General features: G+C 29.3%; 1 protein-coding gene across 2 annotated transcripts; it reads left to right on the forward strand.

Moving 5' to 3' along the window:
* The first annotated feature begins 9,089 nt into the window (after nt 1-9,089).
* Nucleotides 9,090-19,964, forward strand: LOC145975970 (uncharacterized). 2 transcript variants are annotated; one of them, XM_083106745.1, is made up of 6 exons: nt 9,091-9,256; nt 9,428-9,580; nt 9,723-9,839; nt 10,201-10,305; nt 15,325-15,381; nt 17,290-19,964. In XM_083106745.1, exons 1-6 carry the CDS (start codon nt 9,179-9,181, stop codon nt 18,730-18,732), a joined length of 1,953 nt encoding a protein of 650 aa, XP_082962871.1. In that variant the 5' UTR covers nt 9,091-9,178; the 3' UTR covers nt 18,733-19,964. The 2 variants fall into 2 exon arrangements, with proteins under 2 accessions (XP_082962879.1, XP_082962871.1); XM_083106753.1 differs by lacking the exon at nt 9,428-9,580 and having other exon boundaries at nt 9,090-9,256.
* Nucleotides 19,965-20,662: the final 698 nt, after the last annotated feature.

The following is a 20,662-nucleotide window of genomic DNA, read 5'->3' on the forward strand; positions in this document are numbered from 1 at the left end:
ATTAATTTATCGCGTTATTAATTTATTAATAACAATTTTCAAAAACTTGGGGGTAAAATCTAATCAATCTCGAAAACGTTATCACAAAAATATAAAAACTGTGCGTTATAAGATAAGAATTCTAAGGAGACTAATTTATCGTATAATAACAATATTCAAAAACCACTCCTTGGGAGTGAACTCTAATATCTAGAAAATGAAGCCTTGTAAAAATACGCGACTTACCCTTAGTAAAGATTTTTAAAAATGCATATATATTTTTTGCAGAAATAATATAAATTTTTACAAAAAGGTGGTGGTATCCCTCTAGAAACAACCTTATAAAGATAAAAAAAATACGTCAAGTACATAAAAAAATATCTTTAAAAAATCTAACATATATTTTCTGCAGAAATAATATAAATTTTTACAAAAAGCACTGAGATCCCCTAAAAGAAACCTTATAAAGGTAAAAAAATACGCCAAGTCCATAAAAAAATAAAAAAATCTAAAAGAGCGATAAAAATAAAATATTTAAAAACCGATATGAGATCAATACTATTAGCCAAGTACAATAAATTATGTGATATTAATTTGTAATCGATACTAAATGAGTTAAGATTAATTTAATTTCTAAAGCATTTTTTTATATGATGTATATAATTTAAAAAAGTTTTACACAAATTCTAAATCACATAAATGACCTTCAGATCGAAGTAAGATATGAAAACTTGGCGTGCCCCCCCCCCCCACCCGCCCCGTCGTTTACATATCTTGAATAAAATAAAAAATTTGATTATACAATATACATATACAGGGTGACCCATTTTAACTTAGGCAGCCAAATAACTCGAAAAATAAGCAAGATAGAGAAAAATGTTTTAGACAAAAGTTGTATGGTTTCGAGGGGGCCATAAGATGGTATCATTGGTTTGACCTTGAAGAGTCATTTGAAGGTCACGTGAAGGTCACTTCAATTTTTTTAAATGGAACATCCTATATATTTTTGTACATTCTTGTAGCTCATCTCGAGAGCATTCCAAAACACTATAATTAAGTACATTTTCGTTAAGTACTTTTTGAGTTATGAGGCTTGAAATAATTTCTTAATTTTACATAAACCGTAAAATATCTTGTAAAATATTCATTTTTCGATTACCTTACCTTAATAGTTTTATGTACAAAATAATGAGAGGAATCAATTGGTGTAAAGAAAACACATAGTTGTTTCGAAGAAAAAATATGTAATTTGCAATTAACAATTCCATATTTTTTCTTAAAAACAACTATGTGTTTTCTTTACACCAATTGATTCCTCTCATTATTTTGTACATAAAAGTATTAAGGTAAGATAATCGAAAAATGAATATTTTACAAGATATTTTACGGTTTATGTAAAATTAAGAAATTATTTCAAGCATCATAACTCAAAAAGTACTTAACGGAAAGGTACTTAATTATAGTGTTTTGGAAAGCTCTCGAGATGAGCTACAGGAATGTACAAAAATATATAGGGTATTCCATTTAAAAAAATTGAAGTGACCTTCACGTGACCTTCAAATGACTCTTCAAGGTCAAACCAATGATACCATCTTATGGCCCCCTCGAAACCATACAACTTTTGTCTAAAACATTTTTCTCTATCTTGCTTATTTTTCGAGTTATTTGGCTGCCTAAGTTAAAATGGGTCACCCTGTATACAATATATATTTGTTAATCCTTTCATTTAGTAAGTACAATTTACATTTTTATCAAATTAAGCTTTAGACTACGAATATGCAACAGCCTGTGGGCCAGAAACCTGCGAAGCTTTTCAATCCGGCTTACAACAATCAAATTTTACTTGCAGAGAAAATAAAAAAACTCATAAAAAAAAGAGATTTCACTTTGCCTCTCTATGTGGTGATTTCCTCCTCCCTGGTAATACAGAGGAGACAAGATATATAAGTACGAAATTCAGTTACGCGCGTGCGCGGTCCGTAGTGTAATTTCAAATTTTACATTGGGCCCATCAAAAATCTAGCTTTTTCCTGTTTTAAACTATATGATTTAAATACGGGGCACGCCAAGTTTTCATATCTTTCTTCGACCTGAAGGTCATTTATGTGATTTAGAATTTGTGTAAAACTTTTTTAAATTATATACATCATATAAGAAATGCTTTAGGAATGAAAGTAATCTTAACTCATTTAATATCGATTACGAATTAATATCACATAATTTATTGTACTTGGCTAATAGTATGGATCTCATATCGGTTTTTAAATATTTTATTTTTATCGCTCTTTTAGATTTTTTTATTTTTTTTATGGACTTGGCGTATTTTTTTACCTTTATAAGGTTTTTTACCTTTATAAGGTTTTTTTTAGTACATATATTTTGGACATTTTCATGTAATAAATTATTCCATGTTATAAATTATTTTGTATTACATTTCAAATTATATTATATTTTACATTAACTTTTGTATTAAATTCTGTATTGAAAGAAAATAAAAAATTTTTCCTCCTCGATGGTATCTCCACCTTAACGAAGGCATTTGCCGGGTGAGGAGATTTGAGTACTCTAATGAACCTGAGAGCTATGCCGGCGATAACATACGCCGATATTCATATAGACTTTTCTTATATTTAAGATAATTTTAAGTATGATTTTAAATATAAAAGTGAATTATGAATACCATCCGTAGTTACTGATAGGATCACCCATGCCGGACAGGTCAAAGGGGGAGAGACTAAGAGAGATATCAAGATTATATAAATATTTGTTATATTAATTATATTAATATTTTTAAATAAAATGAAAGAAAAAGGGACAATAATCGAGAAAATAGAAAAAGACAACTACAGTGATTTGAATATCTATACGTGAGAACAAATGTCCATAGAAAGTATTCCGGTGGACTCCATAGGAAGGAATAAGCATGACAAGTGATGATAATTTTTATGATGTTAACACAAATGAATACAATAAACCATAATAATTCAAGAACTCGAAGAAGAGAATATATTGGATAGAAATGCATAGTGATTGGAAATGATTAGAAATTAAAAGACAGTATGCATACTGTTAAATTTTGTGCCTTTATTTTGTTTAAATAAGCAGCAGTGCACAATATAACATAGGATAACCTCGAGGTATATATGCCAATTAGACGTACTTGTGATTATATCTTTATTAGTTAGACTGGATACAAGAATTGATATTCGTTACTACAAGTAAGATTACGCGGGAAAAGAGATAAAGGAACTACTCCTCTCTCTGTACATTACGCTAAGAACGAAAAACAAAGCTCTAATAAACTGCCATCTACGTGCGCGCTTCAGAACTAAAAAATAAACTAGAAACCAAAAACAATACTAGTTATTGTTATGAAGCATAAAAAAAACTAACACATACAACCTATTTATTAATAGTAATACTATTTTGTAATTATATTAAATTTTATAATTTAGTACATTGTATTATATAAAGTATTAAGCATAAAAGTATTATGCTGGTATGAAAATTATAATAAAAATATATAAATATATAATGTTAGCTATATTAGAATGGAACATATGAATTCTTTATATTTTATATAAAGGAAGAAACTTAAAATATTTTGCAACATCTATATTTTTCGAGTCTTAATTATAAAAACTTCAGAAGAATCAGTGATTAATTTGATAAATTCTTTACATGTATTAATAATTAAATTTTTAAATAATTATAAAAATGATTGATAAATATCAAAGATCAGTTTACTGCTAATTAAGAAGATTTATAGAAATACGGTTAAAAATGTTTTTATCCCACAGCAGGCATTTTGTGTTTTGTAAATAAAAAGATATAAATATGACAATGAATATAGAAAAATATTTATTTCACCTTTGAATATTACAGTATCTTTCGCGATTGAATAATTTATTTACTATCAATTTACATACATAAGTATCTTGTTATACAACACTGGTACACTACCGGCATTTCGTGCACATAGCACGGAATAAAACCAGAAATTGTGCACATTATATATTACCCTCTGAGAACATTCATGAAAATTGGCTTTGTAGTTCATGTCCACGTTTTCAATGTCCATAGAGGGAGTATCGCTTTCAGGGATCATCTAAATCAGGCCATGACATCTCTCAGTCTTCTCTCTGATGATACTACCACTATACTATGGATTAGTATATATTATTATTAGTTTATTAAATCTTTTCGCTTTGTCAAAAAGATAAGTTAAAAAAGACACTCTTTCGTTATCTTTTTATAATATATAAATAATCTACTACAATATATAGTTGTTGTTATTTCACTATATCACCGACGAGATACTATTAAAGACCGATGGTCTTATGGGATTTAGCGTGACCAGAAAAAAACGTGCTGCTGTAGGTAACAAAATCTTTACATTGTCGATAATAAAATAATGATTTGATACATAATTTGTCATTTTTGAAACAGGTACATAAAAGATTTAAACATTTTCGATAATAAAACAACCCACACAACACCAAGTCGTCTAAAAGTACTACTAAAACTGGACATTTTTTTGTCACAGACATCTTTTACTGACATCGTTAAGTCGACGGAAAGATGGCTAAAAGTCGTCTCATGACCCGAATTCAGTGACTTTTTAGTCTTGTCCATATGATGACTAAAAGATGACTTGATTCATTCTATACAGATTATCAACCCTCGGTAGTAGGAATACTTCAATACACGCAATAAATGGGCTATTTCTCCCATTTATCCGCCTAATTTCTAATAATCTGTTTAATATTCTGAATCCCAACAAGGAATCCAGATTATTAAATAAATTATTTTAAATTCAATTTTCCACGTAGAAAATTATAAACGGCCCAATACTGAGCCAATATCGCTGCCAGTCGTGCCAGTACCGGCTGCCGGTAGTTACCAATATTGGACCAATGAAAGTCAAGTACAGGAGTGTAACATTATGCCATGATTTTTTATTATTTTATTTTTTTTTATGGGACATTATAAACCCGACAATTAATCAACAACGGGACAGCATTGTCTGCCAATGCTTGGCTGCCGATATTAAACCAATATTGAGCCCGTTTTTCAGCATCGGCATTTTCCACGTGGGTTATCAGAAATTAAACTGATAAACAGTAATGTCAGGAAAAGGATGCGGCTCACACGCATACAATCATTCTGCGTAGCACATGTATGTGGCTCTCTCTGATTGATGCGTGCGAGCAGTATCCTCTTTCTGGCATTACTGCTCGTAAAAGGCAAAAATATGCTTCAGATCTTATATTAATTACTAATTCTTTATATACATTTCGTGATAAATATTAAATACGAGCTAAGTTAAGAGTGGCTCGCCGCATAGCGGCAAGCGAAGAAACACGTGCCACATACTATTATGTCTTTTTTATGTCATCTTTTTCGACAAAGCGAAAAGATGTCTTTATAGATATTTTGTCGAAAAGATAACTTAAAAAAGACATCTTTTCGTTTTGTCGAAAAGATAACTTAAAAAAGACATCTTTTCGTTATCTTTTAGTATAATGTGCTGTGTGGGAATAGCTGGATGACCTAAAATATTCGTGTGATTGAAATAACTCTTGTAATTGTCTTCAATATAATCAAAACGGCCGGTAATATCATCAATCTTCTATTATCTCCGGGTCCACCGGGTCCACTTGGTGGTCACGAAAATTTACCCAGGGCTGTCCTTCTTTAACAGTATCTCATCGGTGATTATATGTATAATAGAATAATAATCGATAATTGAAAATAACGGTCGTATTTAATAGAGCACTACTAGCACCGATAAAATACTGTATGATCTCTAGTTTTTGGCTACAATACTAGATGTCATGCAATGTAAGATTGATTTGTATCTACATCTTATTCATATTCTTAGTCATATTTCAAATGAGTAATTGTAATAATTTAAGTAAGTAAAAATATTTGTAATAATGGCTAAATTGTGTGTATTGATTTCATATCAGTTTCTAAAATTTTTCATTTTTATCATTATATTTTTTCAGATTTTTAGATTTTTTAAAGACATTTTATGTATTTTATGTTTTTTTATGTATTTAGCATATTTTTTTACCTTCGTGAAATTTTTTTAATGGTTTTATATATATATATGTATATAATGTATATACAGGGTGACCCATTTTAACTTAGGCAGCCAAATAACTCGAAAAATAAGCACACTACGAAAAAATGTTTAGAATCAAAATTTTGTCATTTCGAGGGGGACGTACAATGACGTTAAAATGAGCCCCCCCACCCCTCCTCCTGGGCGGTGAGGGGGGGCAAGTTTGTAATCTTAAGTGGGAACCCCTATTTTTTATTGCATATTCGGAATCTTTGGCTAAAAACACATACAATTTGTCTGAAACATTTTTCTCGATTCATGATAGATGGCGCTGTAATCGACGAAATTCAATTTCTTCGATTTCTCTTACTGAGAACCCATGCTTACGATTCTGCAATAAATTAACAATAAAAATACCACGTTTTCATTGTTAATACTCGAAATTAGTCTTAAAACAAACTTCTCATTATTTTTTATTACTCATTAATTACTTCTCAAGAAACTGCTTTTAGCGTAACCCAGGAACAACGTCGTGGACGTAGCAGTTTTCTGTTCCCTTCGGGGTGCTTGATTAACGTGAGTCCCCTCGCCTCTCACAATTCGGGGTGCTTGAACGTGTGGTAACCCAGCCAGTGAAGGCAAGGTCGTGTGGTGATCCAGCCAGTGAAGGCAAGGTCGTGTGGTGACCCAACCAGTTAAGGCAAGGTCAAGTAGTGACCCAGCCAGTGAAGGCAAGGTCGTGTGGTGACCCAACCAGTTAAGGCAAGGTCAAGTAGTGACCCAGCCAGTGAAGGCAAGGTCGTGTGGTGACCCAACCAGTTAAGGCAAGATTGCATTGTTATCAGCTCTCTCCGCATGGAGGAGATGCTCAAAGTGTGCACCATTATTTTCTAAGGATAACAGTAATCGACAGCGAAAGTTACGTTGTACATTTTCTAGCATTAAAGGAGTTATAGCTTCACAAGCTCTTCTTATTCTTTCCATTATATTCAATCTTGTCGTTGGAGCTTTACTATACACTGCATCTTTAACGTATCCCCATAAAAAGAAATCAAGGGGGTTCAAATCCGGTGATCTCGGAGGCCACAGAACTGGTCCACCCCGCCCTATCCACCGATTTGGGAAATGATTCAAAAACATCCGTACAATACGAGCATAATGAGCAGGAGCACCATCTTGTTGATACCATAAATTTAGTCTAACTGCAAGGGGAACATTCTCTAGGTATGCTGGCAAATCATTTTCGAGGAATTCTAAATACATTGGACTATTAATTGGACGTTCAAAAAAATGAGGTCCAATGACTTGGCCATTGCAAATGCCTACCCATACATATAAACTCCAACGATGTTGATTAAGCACCTCACGATACCAATGTGGATTTTCTGGTGACCAATAGTGGCAATTATGCCTATTGAGACTACCATTGCTGATGAATGTTGCTTCATCACTGAAACAAACATTACTAAAAAAATCTGGATTCTGATCTAACATCTCAAGAGCCCATCTACAAAATTGTACTCTGAGTACGTAGTCGGCCTCACTTAATTCCTGTACCAGAGTAATATGATACGGATGGTAATTGACTGATCGTAACAATCTATGTGCCGTAGTTTGAGGGATTCCCAGTTCTCGTTCTATTTGACGGGTACTAATATGGGGATTTTGATGAACCATAGCCAAAACTGCGAGCAATCTAGGGTCATTATTATTATGAAGTCTATTCCTTCGCCTTTCGCGATGAAGTGGATTATTACGAGATCTCCTTTCAATGTTTATAATTTGTTGATCAGTAGGATGGCGGCGATTTGGGAATCGCTCCGCATAAGTACGGGCAGTAAGTCTGTAATTTCTACCACATTCGCCAAAGGTTATAAGAATATCGACTACTTCTGTAGGCGTATAATTTGCCATTTTATCAGAATTTTATCAGAGTACAAATGTTAAAAAAATACATAAACACTTGTGACTTTGGCACTAAATGGACAAAATTTTGGAGGGATACTTAGAGGAACTCCATCAGATGGAAAGTCCAAAATGTCTTGGTACTTTGGACCATTCAAGTTGCCTAAAGGGCAGGTTACGCTAAAAGCAGTTTCTTGAGAAGTAATTAATGAGTAATAAAAAATAATGAGAAGTTTGTTTTAAGACTAATTTCGAGTATTAACAATGAAAACGTGGTATTTTTATTGTTAATTTATTGCAGAATCGTAAGCATGGGTTCTCAGTAAGAGAAATCGAAGAAATTGAATTTCGTCGATTACAGCGCCATCTATCATGAATCGAGAAAAATGTTTCAGACAAATTGTATGTGTTTTTAGCCAAAGATTCCGAATATGCAATAAAAAATAGGGGTTCCCATTTAAGATTTCAAACTTGCCCCCCCTCACCGCCCAGGGGGAGAGGTGGGGGGGCTCATTTTAACGTCATTGTACGTCCCCCTCGAAATGACAAAATTTTGATTCTAAACATTTTTTCGTAGTGTGCTTATTTTTCGAGTTATTTGGCTGCCTAAGTTAAAATGGGTCACCCTGTATATACAGGGTGTAACTAAAAAAGCGTCCACGGAGCAAATAGCGTTATTCCTGATTAAAAATAGAGTCGAAAAGTCCTGAACAATTTTTTTCTATAATGCTTAATAAAGCGGTAATTATTGAGTAAAGTTGCGCCCATAAGCATCGACCTTTAGCCGAGCGCTTCAGTGAACCGCGCGTCTGATAGTGTACGTGAGCGCTCCGCTGCTACGGCGCTATATTTTTATGCGTTATAATAATGCGAAAAACTTTATTTTGCATTAAAAATCATATTTCTTTCGTTTCCTTAAAGAAAATTTCGATAAGGAAGCTAAAGGTCGATGCTTATTGGCGCAACTTTACTCAATAACCGCTCAATTACCGCTTTATTAAGCATTATAGAAAAAAAATGATTCAGGACTTTTCGACTCGATTTTTCCGTGGGCGCTTTTTTAGTTGCACCCTGTATATATCTTCTGCTCTACATAAGATTCGAACAATTGAAGCTAAATGAATCGATATTCGTTTTATAACAAACGCCGCTTAATCAATTTTGACATATCAGACGCCCGATAAAGGCGTTAGAAAATTTCCAGTTATTCCAGTGCATTCAACAATGTTTTCCCGAGCCTCAAAATCAATTGTGAAATTTCTTACATCATGCCAGATCCACAATGATGGAAAAAATTTGAAAGTATTTATATGATTTTTATTTAAACTTGTATATTGGAAGATTTATGTTATGATAGTTTTACTTTATATGTTTTTCTATACACATATTCGAATTATTACATGAATTATATCTTTATTTATTTTATTTTCTTCATATATCTATATAAACATATAATTAAAAATATTTATATAGATTGCCGAAGAAATCAGCCAAATTTTATTAAATTCAAAAAATAACGTAAAATTGAATACTCTTTCGTTGTATGATGTGGCGGCTATCAATAAACCTTTACTGAGTTGTAGTGGAATATACAATTTTTATGATAATCAGCTATTTAAACAAATCGTAAGTTGTTTATCTCTCACAATTTGTTTGAAAAGATTTTGCATAATTTGTATATTGGCATAGTTATTATTAATAAAAACAATTTTGATTAAAAAAATTATTTCTCGTTGCCTAAAAATAAAAGAATAATTTATTTAAATAGCTATCAGGAAAATTAAAGAAGAAATCCTGTTCAATCGAAATATGTCAACCAAAAGTGAGAAAGATAAATGATGGTATCAATCTAAATTTTTCTAATCATCAAGGAGATAATGGAAGGGTAAAGAATACAAACGTGTTCATATCTTAATTATAATTATAATTATTATTTGCTTATAATAATTTTATTATGAATTCTATTAAAAGCAATAATATAGAGTTTTACGAATTTGATAATATAATTAATAACATTATTTATTAATTTTAAATATTAAGCTTATAAACTGTCTTTTTTCTTTTTTCTGATATGAAATTGCTTTTATATTTTTTATCTAAAAAATACATTACACAGTTGCATGTTTTTAAGTATATAATACAATATATTAAATATAAAATAATATTTAGAAAAATGCGGCCTATATTATCTTTTTTACATCAAAGAATTATATTATCTTTTAATATATTATCTTTTTCATATCAAGAATCAAACAGAAAAACTTGTAGAGGCTCTGTATCGTTTACCGATAGCTGAAAAAGTTTCGGCATTAAGCAGTCCTTCGATGCCTTCTGAGAAAATAATATTTAAGGTAAAAAAATATATATAAACACTCTAATATATCTATAACTTTAAAAATATTAGAGAATTTGAAAATCTTAATACACTATACATATTTTTTTCACATTGCAAGACTATTTAATTCAAATGTTAGAATATGGATATATAAAGATAATTATGATATTATTAATTTTTATATTTTAATTTAATATTGTTTTTTACATCTTAAACAATTTTGAAAAAAAGTTCTAATAAAAATACATACATTTTTGTACGGACACAGAATAATGCTTAAATTTTTATAACGATTAGTTAATCTAAAGTTTTAATTCAATTTAAATTAATTTAAATCTAAAATCGCTAAATTTATATTATAAATGTTCAATTATTAATTGTTTGCTACTTAAATTATGCACGTGTCTTACATACGTAGAGACTAATATATCACTAGAGAGTTTTACGAAACGTGGTAATATATATATTTAAATAATATTAATATATACATACATATATATATGTATATATTTGTGTATGTATATATGTATATTAATATATACAGGGTGTCAGGGCAATCTCTTCCCAAAAAAGCTCTTGTGTAGCTTATCTCGAAAGCTTTTCAAAACACTATAATAAAGTATTTTTTCATGGAGTACTTTTCGAGTTATGAGACTTGAAATAATCTTTTAATTTTACATAAACCATAAAATATCTAGTAAAATATTCATTTTTCGATTATCTTACCTCAATACTTTTATGTACAAAATAATGAGAAGAATAAATTGGTGTAAAGAAAACACATAATTGTTTCGAAGAAAAAATATGTAACTTGCCATTAACAATTACATTTTTTTTTTTCGAAACAATTATGTGTTTTCTTTACACCAATTGATTCCTCTCATTATTTTGTACATAAAAGTATTAAGGTAAGATAATTGAAAAATGAATATTTTTACTAGATATTTTATGGTTTATATAAAATTAAGAGATTATTTCAAGCCTCATAACTCGAAAAGTACTCATTGAAAAAATACTTTATTATAGTGTTTTGAAAAGCTCTCGAGGTAAGCTACAAGAGATTTTTTATTGGAAGAGATTGCCCTGATATCCTGTATATATCGCTCTTTCTTTATAAATTGTCTTAACTGTATATACTATACAAATTTACAAAACAAAACAAACGAGTTTTTTTATTAATCACTCATTATGGCCCAATAATCTTTTAAATATTTTATAAATACAAAAAAATTGTGTACTTATATGTTTGAGTATATATCTATGTAATATAAAAATAGAAATTGTTTAAAAATACAAATTGTTAAATTATACAAATACAAGAAAAGAAGTAAATTCAATCAATTCTATGTTTTTTAAACATAATATTTTTTAAACATAAACATAGTTACGTTTTTTATTATCATTTTAATATTATATATTTGTAGGAATAATTTTTTTAGAGAACGAAAAAATAAATCTTAACAGTTGGAAACATTCATTTATTTTTAATATTTTTAATAGTGTTTGAATTTCAAGGAGTGCTCTTATTTCAATGATTATCATAATATAAATTTGCTGAATCAACTGCTACATCACTTAAATAATAAGGATTTACACAATAAAAATTGTATTCATATGTTGTATTGTACATTCATATGTCATATTTCTAATACGGAATTTCCACTATTTCTAAAAGATATCGTATTTGATTGAAGGAATTATAATTTCATACAGTCACCCAAAATCTTCACAAAATATTTTATGATTCATCACTCGAGCAACAATTTCTTAGATACTTGAAGATCAATCATTATCTTAAATAAAATAAATAACAAGACAAAATGTGCATTTTTTATATATTCTTAAATATTTCAATTCTTAAAAAATAAAATTAAATATTTCAATTCTTAGAAAATAAAAATAAAATATTTCAATTCTTAAAAAATAAAAAATTTACACAGAAAAATCATTGATTCATCAAAACAAGCAAACGTTTTATTTCGAAGAAATATATTTTTCCGAACTTTCAAGTAATTTATTGTATTGTATGTAAAAGAAACGGATACAACATCAAAATGAAAGAGTTTGATTATAGAAGAGTATTTCATTATTTATATCATAAATATTTCATTATTTATATGATATTATATGAATAAAAATAATTTCGCATGAGAAAAAAACATTTTTAAAGAAAAAGTAATTTTAGTTTGAATTGCGTATTTGGTCTCGAGATTTATCAGAAATTAGACTTTAAATTTGAAGAAATGGCACTTGAATTGAATTAATCGATATTTGTTTTCAAGAAGAACAAAATATATAATAAAAATTAAAATTACTGACAAAATAACATGATAATAGTGTGACATAATTGTGTTTTTCTTCAATTTATATTTATACTGGTTTTAGCAGATATATGTGATTGGTCTTAGCAGATGATGGTGACTTTAAAAAAACTGAAAAGTTCTGAAATTTTAAAATCTCTATTATTGAAAAAGGTGAAGAAAAATACGGAATAAATATATATGAGATTAAATTTTACTAAGAAAGCAAAAAATATGGTCAAAAGATATCTAATATAATTGCCAAAAATAATGTCAAAGAATATCTATATATTTTAGAAAGATTCCTCCAAACAAAAGTAGTAGCATTATTCGAAATTATTTAAAATATAATTGTAATAAATAACTAATTGTAAGTTATATACAAATATCTTGAAATTATAATTGCAAGAGCAACAATATCACTTAAACATAAACAAAAATTCTCTTTGGTAGGAATTTAATACAAGATGACATTTTATTATATATTAAATTTCCATAAAAATATTAGAATAATTACCTTTAGCATATAAAGTTTCTTGTTTTCCTGTAATATCTGTAAAGTTTTCGTTATAAAAAATAAAATCTGCGATATATTAAACAAATTAAAATTTATATGTATCATAGTTAATATTTTGGTGAATTTCTTTGTTTGTAAGGGAAACATAACTAAGGAAACAAAATGCATTAAAAATGTTTAAAATCACTTTCATTGCTAAATTTTTTCATTATAAACAGATAAATTTTGAGAATAACAGTTAATTATTTTTTTCTAAACTGTAATGAAATATAGACAATGAAATAAAATTAACGAATCTACAATAAAATTAATCAACGCCGAAGATATATTGACTTATGAAGGACTTGGAGGAACTGACTTTGAAATCATCTCTCTTCAGGCTAACAACGTATGCAAGAGGATGCATCCTTACACGAGAATCTTGAATGAGATGGGTTATAGCAGTATGACAATCTGGCAAAGAGATTACTCAACTGCCGTGATTCACAAGTGGTTCCCTAACTTGATGTGTTCTCCATTTCATGATATACATTACATTTTGCAAGGGAAGATTGATCGATTGATCAAGAAAAAGAAAATCATTAATTCATCATGGAATATTCCCATTGCAAAACAGAATAATCATCAAATGTTGCCGGCATCTTTATTGAAATATAATAAAAACTTGACAAAAGGATTGATGAGGAAATTTAGAAACATATCTCCAAATATAAAAACACGCGGAAGAACAGAAAAATCAACCAATTACTGGATGATTCCGGAAGTATTATTAAGTAATAAACCGAAGCTGCTACATGATATTTATAGTCACATTAAATTTTCTTCGTTTTCATTAAATTGTATAAATTATAAAGATAAAAATAATCTTAAAGTCGCATTTAATAGCAACAACAAGAAAAAGACAAGCGATACGTTAAATATCATTGAAGAAGAAAATTGGATTCAGCAAATATCTTTTAAAATCAAATCTATATTTACAAACGTGTATGCTAAAATTCGATCGTATTCGACATTGGATCTATATTACTCGGAAAATATGTTTGCGACCAACGAAAAGATTCTGGTCTTCGATATAATTTCCAATAACATAATTCTTTTTGCATCAAAAGATTGCGAGTCGAAAACTAGTTTTCGGAAAAAGATAGAAGCGTTTTGCGCGAAACAAAAGAAATCTCTGAGAAAAAAGGTAGACAAAGATGATATTTGTAAGAAAAGAGAGACATCTTGTATAACATCGGAGAGAAAGTGTCAGAAAAGAGAAAAGATGTGTGAGAAAAAAAAAATAGATTGTTCTAAGAGGGGAAAACGAACATGTAAAGACCAAAAAGTAGTTTCTTGCAAGAGGAAAAAAAGTCCTTGCGAAAAAGATGTTCGCGATTGTCATAAAACTCGAAAAATGAAGTCTCAAGAAGATCGATGTAAACAGAAAAAAAATGATACTTCTAGAACAAAAGATCTTTGCAAAAAACAACATTGTATGGAACAAGAGCAAACTTCTCATAAGGAAAAAGATCTATGTAAGAAAGAAAAGAAAGAAGAGATCAAGAAGCTAAATTGTTCGAAAATTAAAAAAATTAAACCATGTGAAAAGAAAGAAAAAAATGATACTTCTAGAACAAAAGAGAATCTTTGCACAGAACAGCAAGTGAAACAAGAACAAATTTCTGATAAGCGACAAGAAATAGATTTATGTAAGAAAAAGAAGAAAGAAGAGATCGAGAAATCTGATTGTTCTGATTCTAAAATAAAAAAAATTAAACCATGTGAGAAAAAAGAATGTCCACCTGTAAAAAAGGCTCTACATTGTCCAGAAAACGAAAAAAATTAAGTATTTTTTGAGAAAATGAATAATAAATTGAAAACACTTTTCAGCAAATGTTAAATATCTTATTAAAAAGTCTATATTTATTTTATAAATTTAGGAGAAAGTTCAATTTCATCGAATTTATAATCTCGATGAATATTTAATAATAATTAAAGAACAATTTTTTTGTAATATTAAATTTGTAAAATATTTTTTCGTAAATTTAGTGAGTAATGAATAAATATTACATTTGTAGAATAGTGCGTATTTTTTACTGTAGTAAAATACCGTTGTAATATACTGTAGTAAGTAATAGTATTAATAGTAGTAATAATATTTTAAATATGGAAATAATTCTACCAAGTATTTTAATTAAGCGCTTATATTCTATCATATCGTATTACTCTTTTACAGTTACAAACGAAACAAGAAAGTTTGGTTGGAAAGCTTCGAGAATCTGGAACAATTAAAGTAAGTTCCAGGACATTTATTCATTTTTCACATTCATTTTTTTAAATGTGATTTAATTCTTTTTTTCTTATGTTTTTTCTTTTCTTATGTTTTTTTTCTTATGTATTATATACTATTCCCCATTATGGACAAATTATTAAAAATATTAGAAAGAAATTTAGAAAAAATATTAATATAAATTATATAATAGAAAAAATATTAATATAAATAGCAATATAAAGAGAATGATATAGTATATTTCAGTTTTATATTGTTTTTTCTCTTATAAAATTGCATGAAAAATTAAATCAAAGAAATTATGGACTACAAAAAATGAAATTAGAAAATCACAGAAATGCTTTGAAAAATTGATCGCTATGGCTCCACCTCCCTTCTGCCTCTTTTTTTATCGAAACTACTGTATATGTATACTGTATATGTATACTACTGTATATGTATACTGTAAATGATAATATTTTATTATTTTAAACTACTTAAAAATATAATCTTATAGTTGTATAGCACAATGAAACATAAATAATGAATAAACATGAATTTCATATCTCATCGTCTTTAAAGAAAAGAGAAACATCAAGTTCATTACAATCTGCCAGAATTGTTCGAAAGCAGGAAATTAATAGAAAACAGGAAATAAATAAATTAATAGAATCTTTAGTAAGATTCGAAATAAAGATTCTTTTATCGAGCATCTTTTTATACGAATAGCTTATGGGAACCAATATTTCGTCAGATTTTTAGCAAGATCCCGATTCAATAATTGATGATAAAAATTATTAAAATTTTTTTTCTCTTCATATAAGCATGCTACCAATTTTCATCGTTGTGACGATCATCATCTTGAGGAAAGTTCAAAGTTATCATACTGTGATAAACCGGGCAATGACGATTACTTTCCGCTAGGCGAAGAATATGAAGATGAAATCGGTATAAATGATCAAGAATTGGGAGAAAAACAAACTCTTAGCAAGAAATCATCGTATTTTAATGATAAATATGACAATTTTGATTCGATGATAATGTTAATGTTTGAAAATAACAAAAGCATCAACCGAAGACCATTGACACGATTTATCACGCATATACATTTTTTAAGTATTAAATTGGCAGGGAGTGAAAAAACAATGCTGATGATGAAGAGAATTCCCAATAAAAAATATTGTCAAAAATTTCCAAACTTTAATTAAGAAAGTAGTAGAATTCAAGAGTCGAGTTTTTCATTCTAAACACAATACAATGAAGCTTCGAGACGAGAAGAAGCAAAAGAAAATTATCAATAAAAATGAATGATCGACAAATCCATCTGGTTCTATAAATCAAAAGATTTATATTAGCATATTTAATTGGATTCTAGCTTCGTTTAATATTCTTTATGAGCTTTATCTTCGTTGAATTTCTGTTATTATTTTTGCGTTTCTTATATAAAGATATATACAAGCATTTTTGTTTTAAATACTAAATTCTTTAAAGGAGGGAGGTGGGCCAAAAATCGAGACTAACATGAAAATAATAAGGAAGCATACAACAATCCTCCACTTTAATACGTAAAACCTAACAGGCAGTCAGTGGCAAAGAACTGCGGTTAGGTGAACCAGACTGTGGCGAGGGTTTACCTAGTCAACCAAAAAAGAATCCATGTGATCCACCTAAGGGCCCCTGTCAACCTGCTGACCCACCGGGCTATCCCTCAAAACCGAAACCCAAAAGAAAGCCATTTTGTGTAAAATGTCCACCCAAGAAACCATGCAAAGATGAGAAATGCTGAATCGCAACAATAAGAGACAGAGGGTACGTGGAGACATTAGCAGCTACCGCTACTATATATTATCTGGAAACTGCGAATTTTTTATTTCTAGAAAAATAATATAAATATATATCTTTCTATCTTTATCTTTTTTTCTGAACTCGCAGATTGTTCAGAAGCTAAAATTGAACCAAATAGAAGCATTCTTAAAACACTTATTGAGATCTTCTATTGGAATACTGGAGAAATATTTTGATTTGAAAACTGAATATGGCTTGAAGCCTATTTGGGAAACAGAAAAATTAGAGCTTAATCGATGGAATCGTAAATTTTTAATGAAGATACTTAATTCAAGATCGGTTTGTATAAGAGATTTCTATTCTTTCTTGAACAAGTCTAAAAGTAATCTTATAATGCGTAAGGCATTAAATCGGATTTGCGAGGAATCAGAAAGATATTCTTCAAAATATTTAATCATGACAGAATGTAAGCAACTCTTTCTAAAAAAATCATCAACAGCAAGGCCACTTTTCTATCCGATGGTAGCATTCTCGCCTTCTTGTCCACCATTTTTCAAATTGTATCCGCCAATTGAAAAATATATTACACCATCTCTATCTTGTCATCATAAATCAATCATTTTAAAATGTCGAGACATGTTAAATTTTTCATGTTCTCCGCTCTGCCCCGTTGTACAGTCAAAACTAATCAAGAAATTGCCATCCCTGAAAATCTATAACAAATGTCCATTATCACTGAAAAACTTGAAGCCACCATCATCTTTTTTATTTAAAAACTCAAAACTTAATTCTTTAAAATTACAAAAGAATAAAGAGATGTTGACTCATCGCTATCCTTCTTATCTAGTTTCTTCACATAGAGTTCATAGACGAGAATTTCATATCACTTCATTCTGTGTCGCTAATTCAAATTCTGGCAAACCTTCCGGTAACAAGAAGATGGATGAAGTTTGTAAATCAACTGAAGTAAAGAAAACCAAGCAGCATGGCCAATCTTGCAATGAAAAGAGTAATGCTTGTCATCAAAAGAAAGTCAAATGCGACAAACGCCAATTACCAAAAGAAAAGAAAGTAGAAGCTAAATCAAAACCAAAGACAGAGCGAGAGATCGTGGATCCTATATGTAATAAAACTTGTCTTGCGAGAGGCAAATGTGAATGGCCTCATACTGTTCCACCACCAAAGATGGAATATGTCAAAGTGACGTGTCCACCATTGAAGTTTATGAAACCTAATTCATGTCCGTCAATATCGGAACACCTCCAAAATGATACTAAATTTCATGTAGAGACTAAGAAGACCAACTTTCAGAAGAAACAGATTTGTGCCCCACCGCCATTACCGAAACCACCATTTGAACCCATACCTCTTTGTCCTTGTCCACCGCCACGTAAAATGCATCCTGGCCCATGTCCAGGTTACGAGAGCAAGCAAATTCATAAACCAATCTTAATGCAACCGTGTCCATTGAAGAAGAAATATTCGTGTTCTACTGATATACATTATTGTCCCTTGCAGAAGAAACCGTGCAATTTAAAACAGGATACTAACTGCGAACGTAAAAGGAAAAAAAAAACGCCGGCAATATAATATATCGAGCAAATAATATGTAAACATAAGTAATATGATATTAATTTTTATTCTCTTCCTCTCTCTCTCTCTCTCTCTCTGTCTCTCTCTCCCCCTCTCCCCCTCTCCCTTTCTGAAATACAAGAAACTATGAAATAAAATAAAACAATTTACATTAGTCAAATTTTTATGTATCAAATTATTTTTCCAATCAAAGCAAATTAAAAATGAAAAATTTAATATACAGAGTGATTCGTAATTGTATATACAAAATAATGCAAAGTTTTTAACATTAAAAAAAAAAAAGTATGTAAACATACAGCTGTAACCGTTTTATTATCGAAATTATAGGAATTATAACTCGGCATATGCTTAACATCTTACAACGAACAAGAAATTTATGGTTTCAGGAAAGCTGAATTTGTTGTAATGAACATTCCGAATATCTCCCGTGGAATTGCAATGTTATAATAGTCAATAAAACACTATAAAATAAGTCTTTTTTTTTAATTGTCCCTGCTATTATGTCGACAACAAAGCGATTACGCGCAGTTATGTTTATATGAAATATTTTGTTTGTTTTTCAATGTAGAATCTCTGCGTCATTTTATTATATACAATTACCCTGTATATGACATATTGATTTTGTGCGTAAAAATTGCTTTCACTAAGAAACAGAAAAATTGTATTACTTTAAAATATCCATAAATTAATGATTATGATCCACGACTTGATTATATACATTTTTATGAATAGATTTATGATGAAATGATTATAAAGCATAAGATTCATGGAAAAATAAAAATGAAGATAAGTGAAGAACAAAAAATATACAAGATGCACAAAATAGTGATTCCTGCGAGATCTATGAAATTAGAGAATTCGGTCTCCTGGATCGATAATTGTTAACAATATAAGGCTGACTCGTTCATCTTTTTTAACTCTGCGGTCGATAGTGTATTTATCGATATCTATTTGTTTGTTTAACGATATTATCTTATCTCTGTCCAAATCTTTTTTTTGCAAAGAAAAATACACTACTGATCGTGAGAATTTAGTGCAAGGTGAACAAACCGGCTACTGGTGGATGTTGCTTGTCGCGTGACTAGCAGGTTATCTATTCTAAAATTATACTGTTAAAACATATGTAGACGTTAGAGGACATGCAAAAATTCTTAAACATTAGCTAAAGTTAAATGAATATATATATATATATATATATATATATATATATATATATATATATATGTATATATAACATCGGAACACATTGAATTAAATATATATAAACACATTATATACATTCGAAATAATTAATACCTTTTCATTTAAAGTCGCTTCCGGAGCTAACTTCAGTCGAGATTGCAAAATAGGATTGTCAAAATCGATATATTTAAATAGACACATGTTTGGCATAAACATAACATGCGTATATGACATTTCTTTTGTTACGTGATATCCATATAAACTATTGTTAGTTTATTTCTATATGTAAGAAAAAGAAAAAAGAAGGGATGCAAAAGTAAATTTCATATTTAAATAGAAAACTTTGTTGGTCATGCGGCATTCGATATGCATTTTATTAATTTTTTTAAGAAAAGTTCAAGTCTTAAATTCAAATAGATCTCGCAGCTAATTATACACACAAAGAAAACATAATGTACTAGCTTTATGTGCATTTGTGGATTGACATTTTAATTTTTCTAAAAAAGTAAATGATTTAGTCCTAATCTCGATATAAAGGTAGAACTCATTAAGAAATTTATGAAAAGTTCGAAAAATCTCTCTCTCTCTCCCCCTCCTTCCCTCTCTCCCTCTCTCCCTTCCTCTCTTCCTCTCTCCCTCTTTTATTTTTTATTTTTCTCTAGCATTTTTTAGTATAAAATATAACTAAATTCCTATGACACACTAAAAAATACTTGTTTCTTGTCAACAAAATAAAAAAAAATTG

The sequence above is a fragment of the Camponotus vicinus genome, unplaced genomic scaffold, assembly GCF_025532165.1.
Source record: "Camponotus vicinus isolate PSW18456_S1 unplaced genomic scaffold, iyCamVici1.0 SCAF_1, whole genome shotgun sequence".
In the NCBI taxonomy this organism is placed as follows: Eukaryota; Metazoa; Arthropoda; class Insecta; order Hymenoptera; family Formicidae; genus Camponotus; species Camponotus vicinus.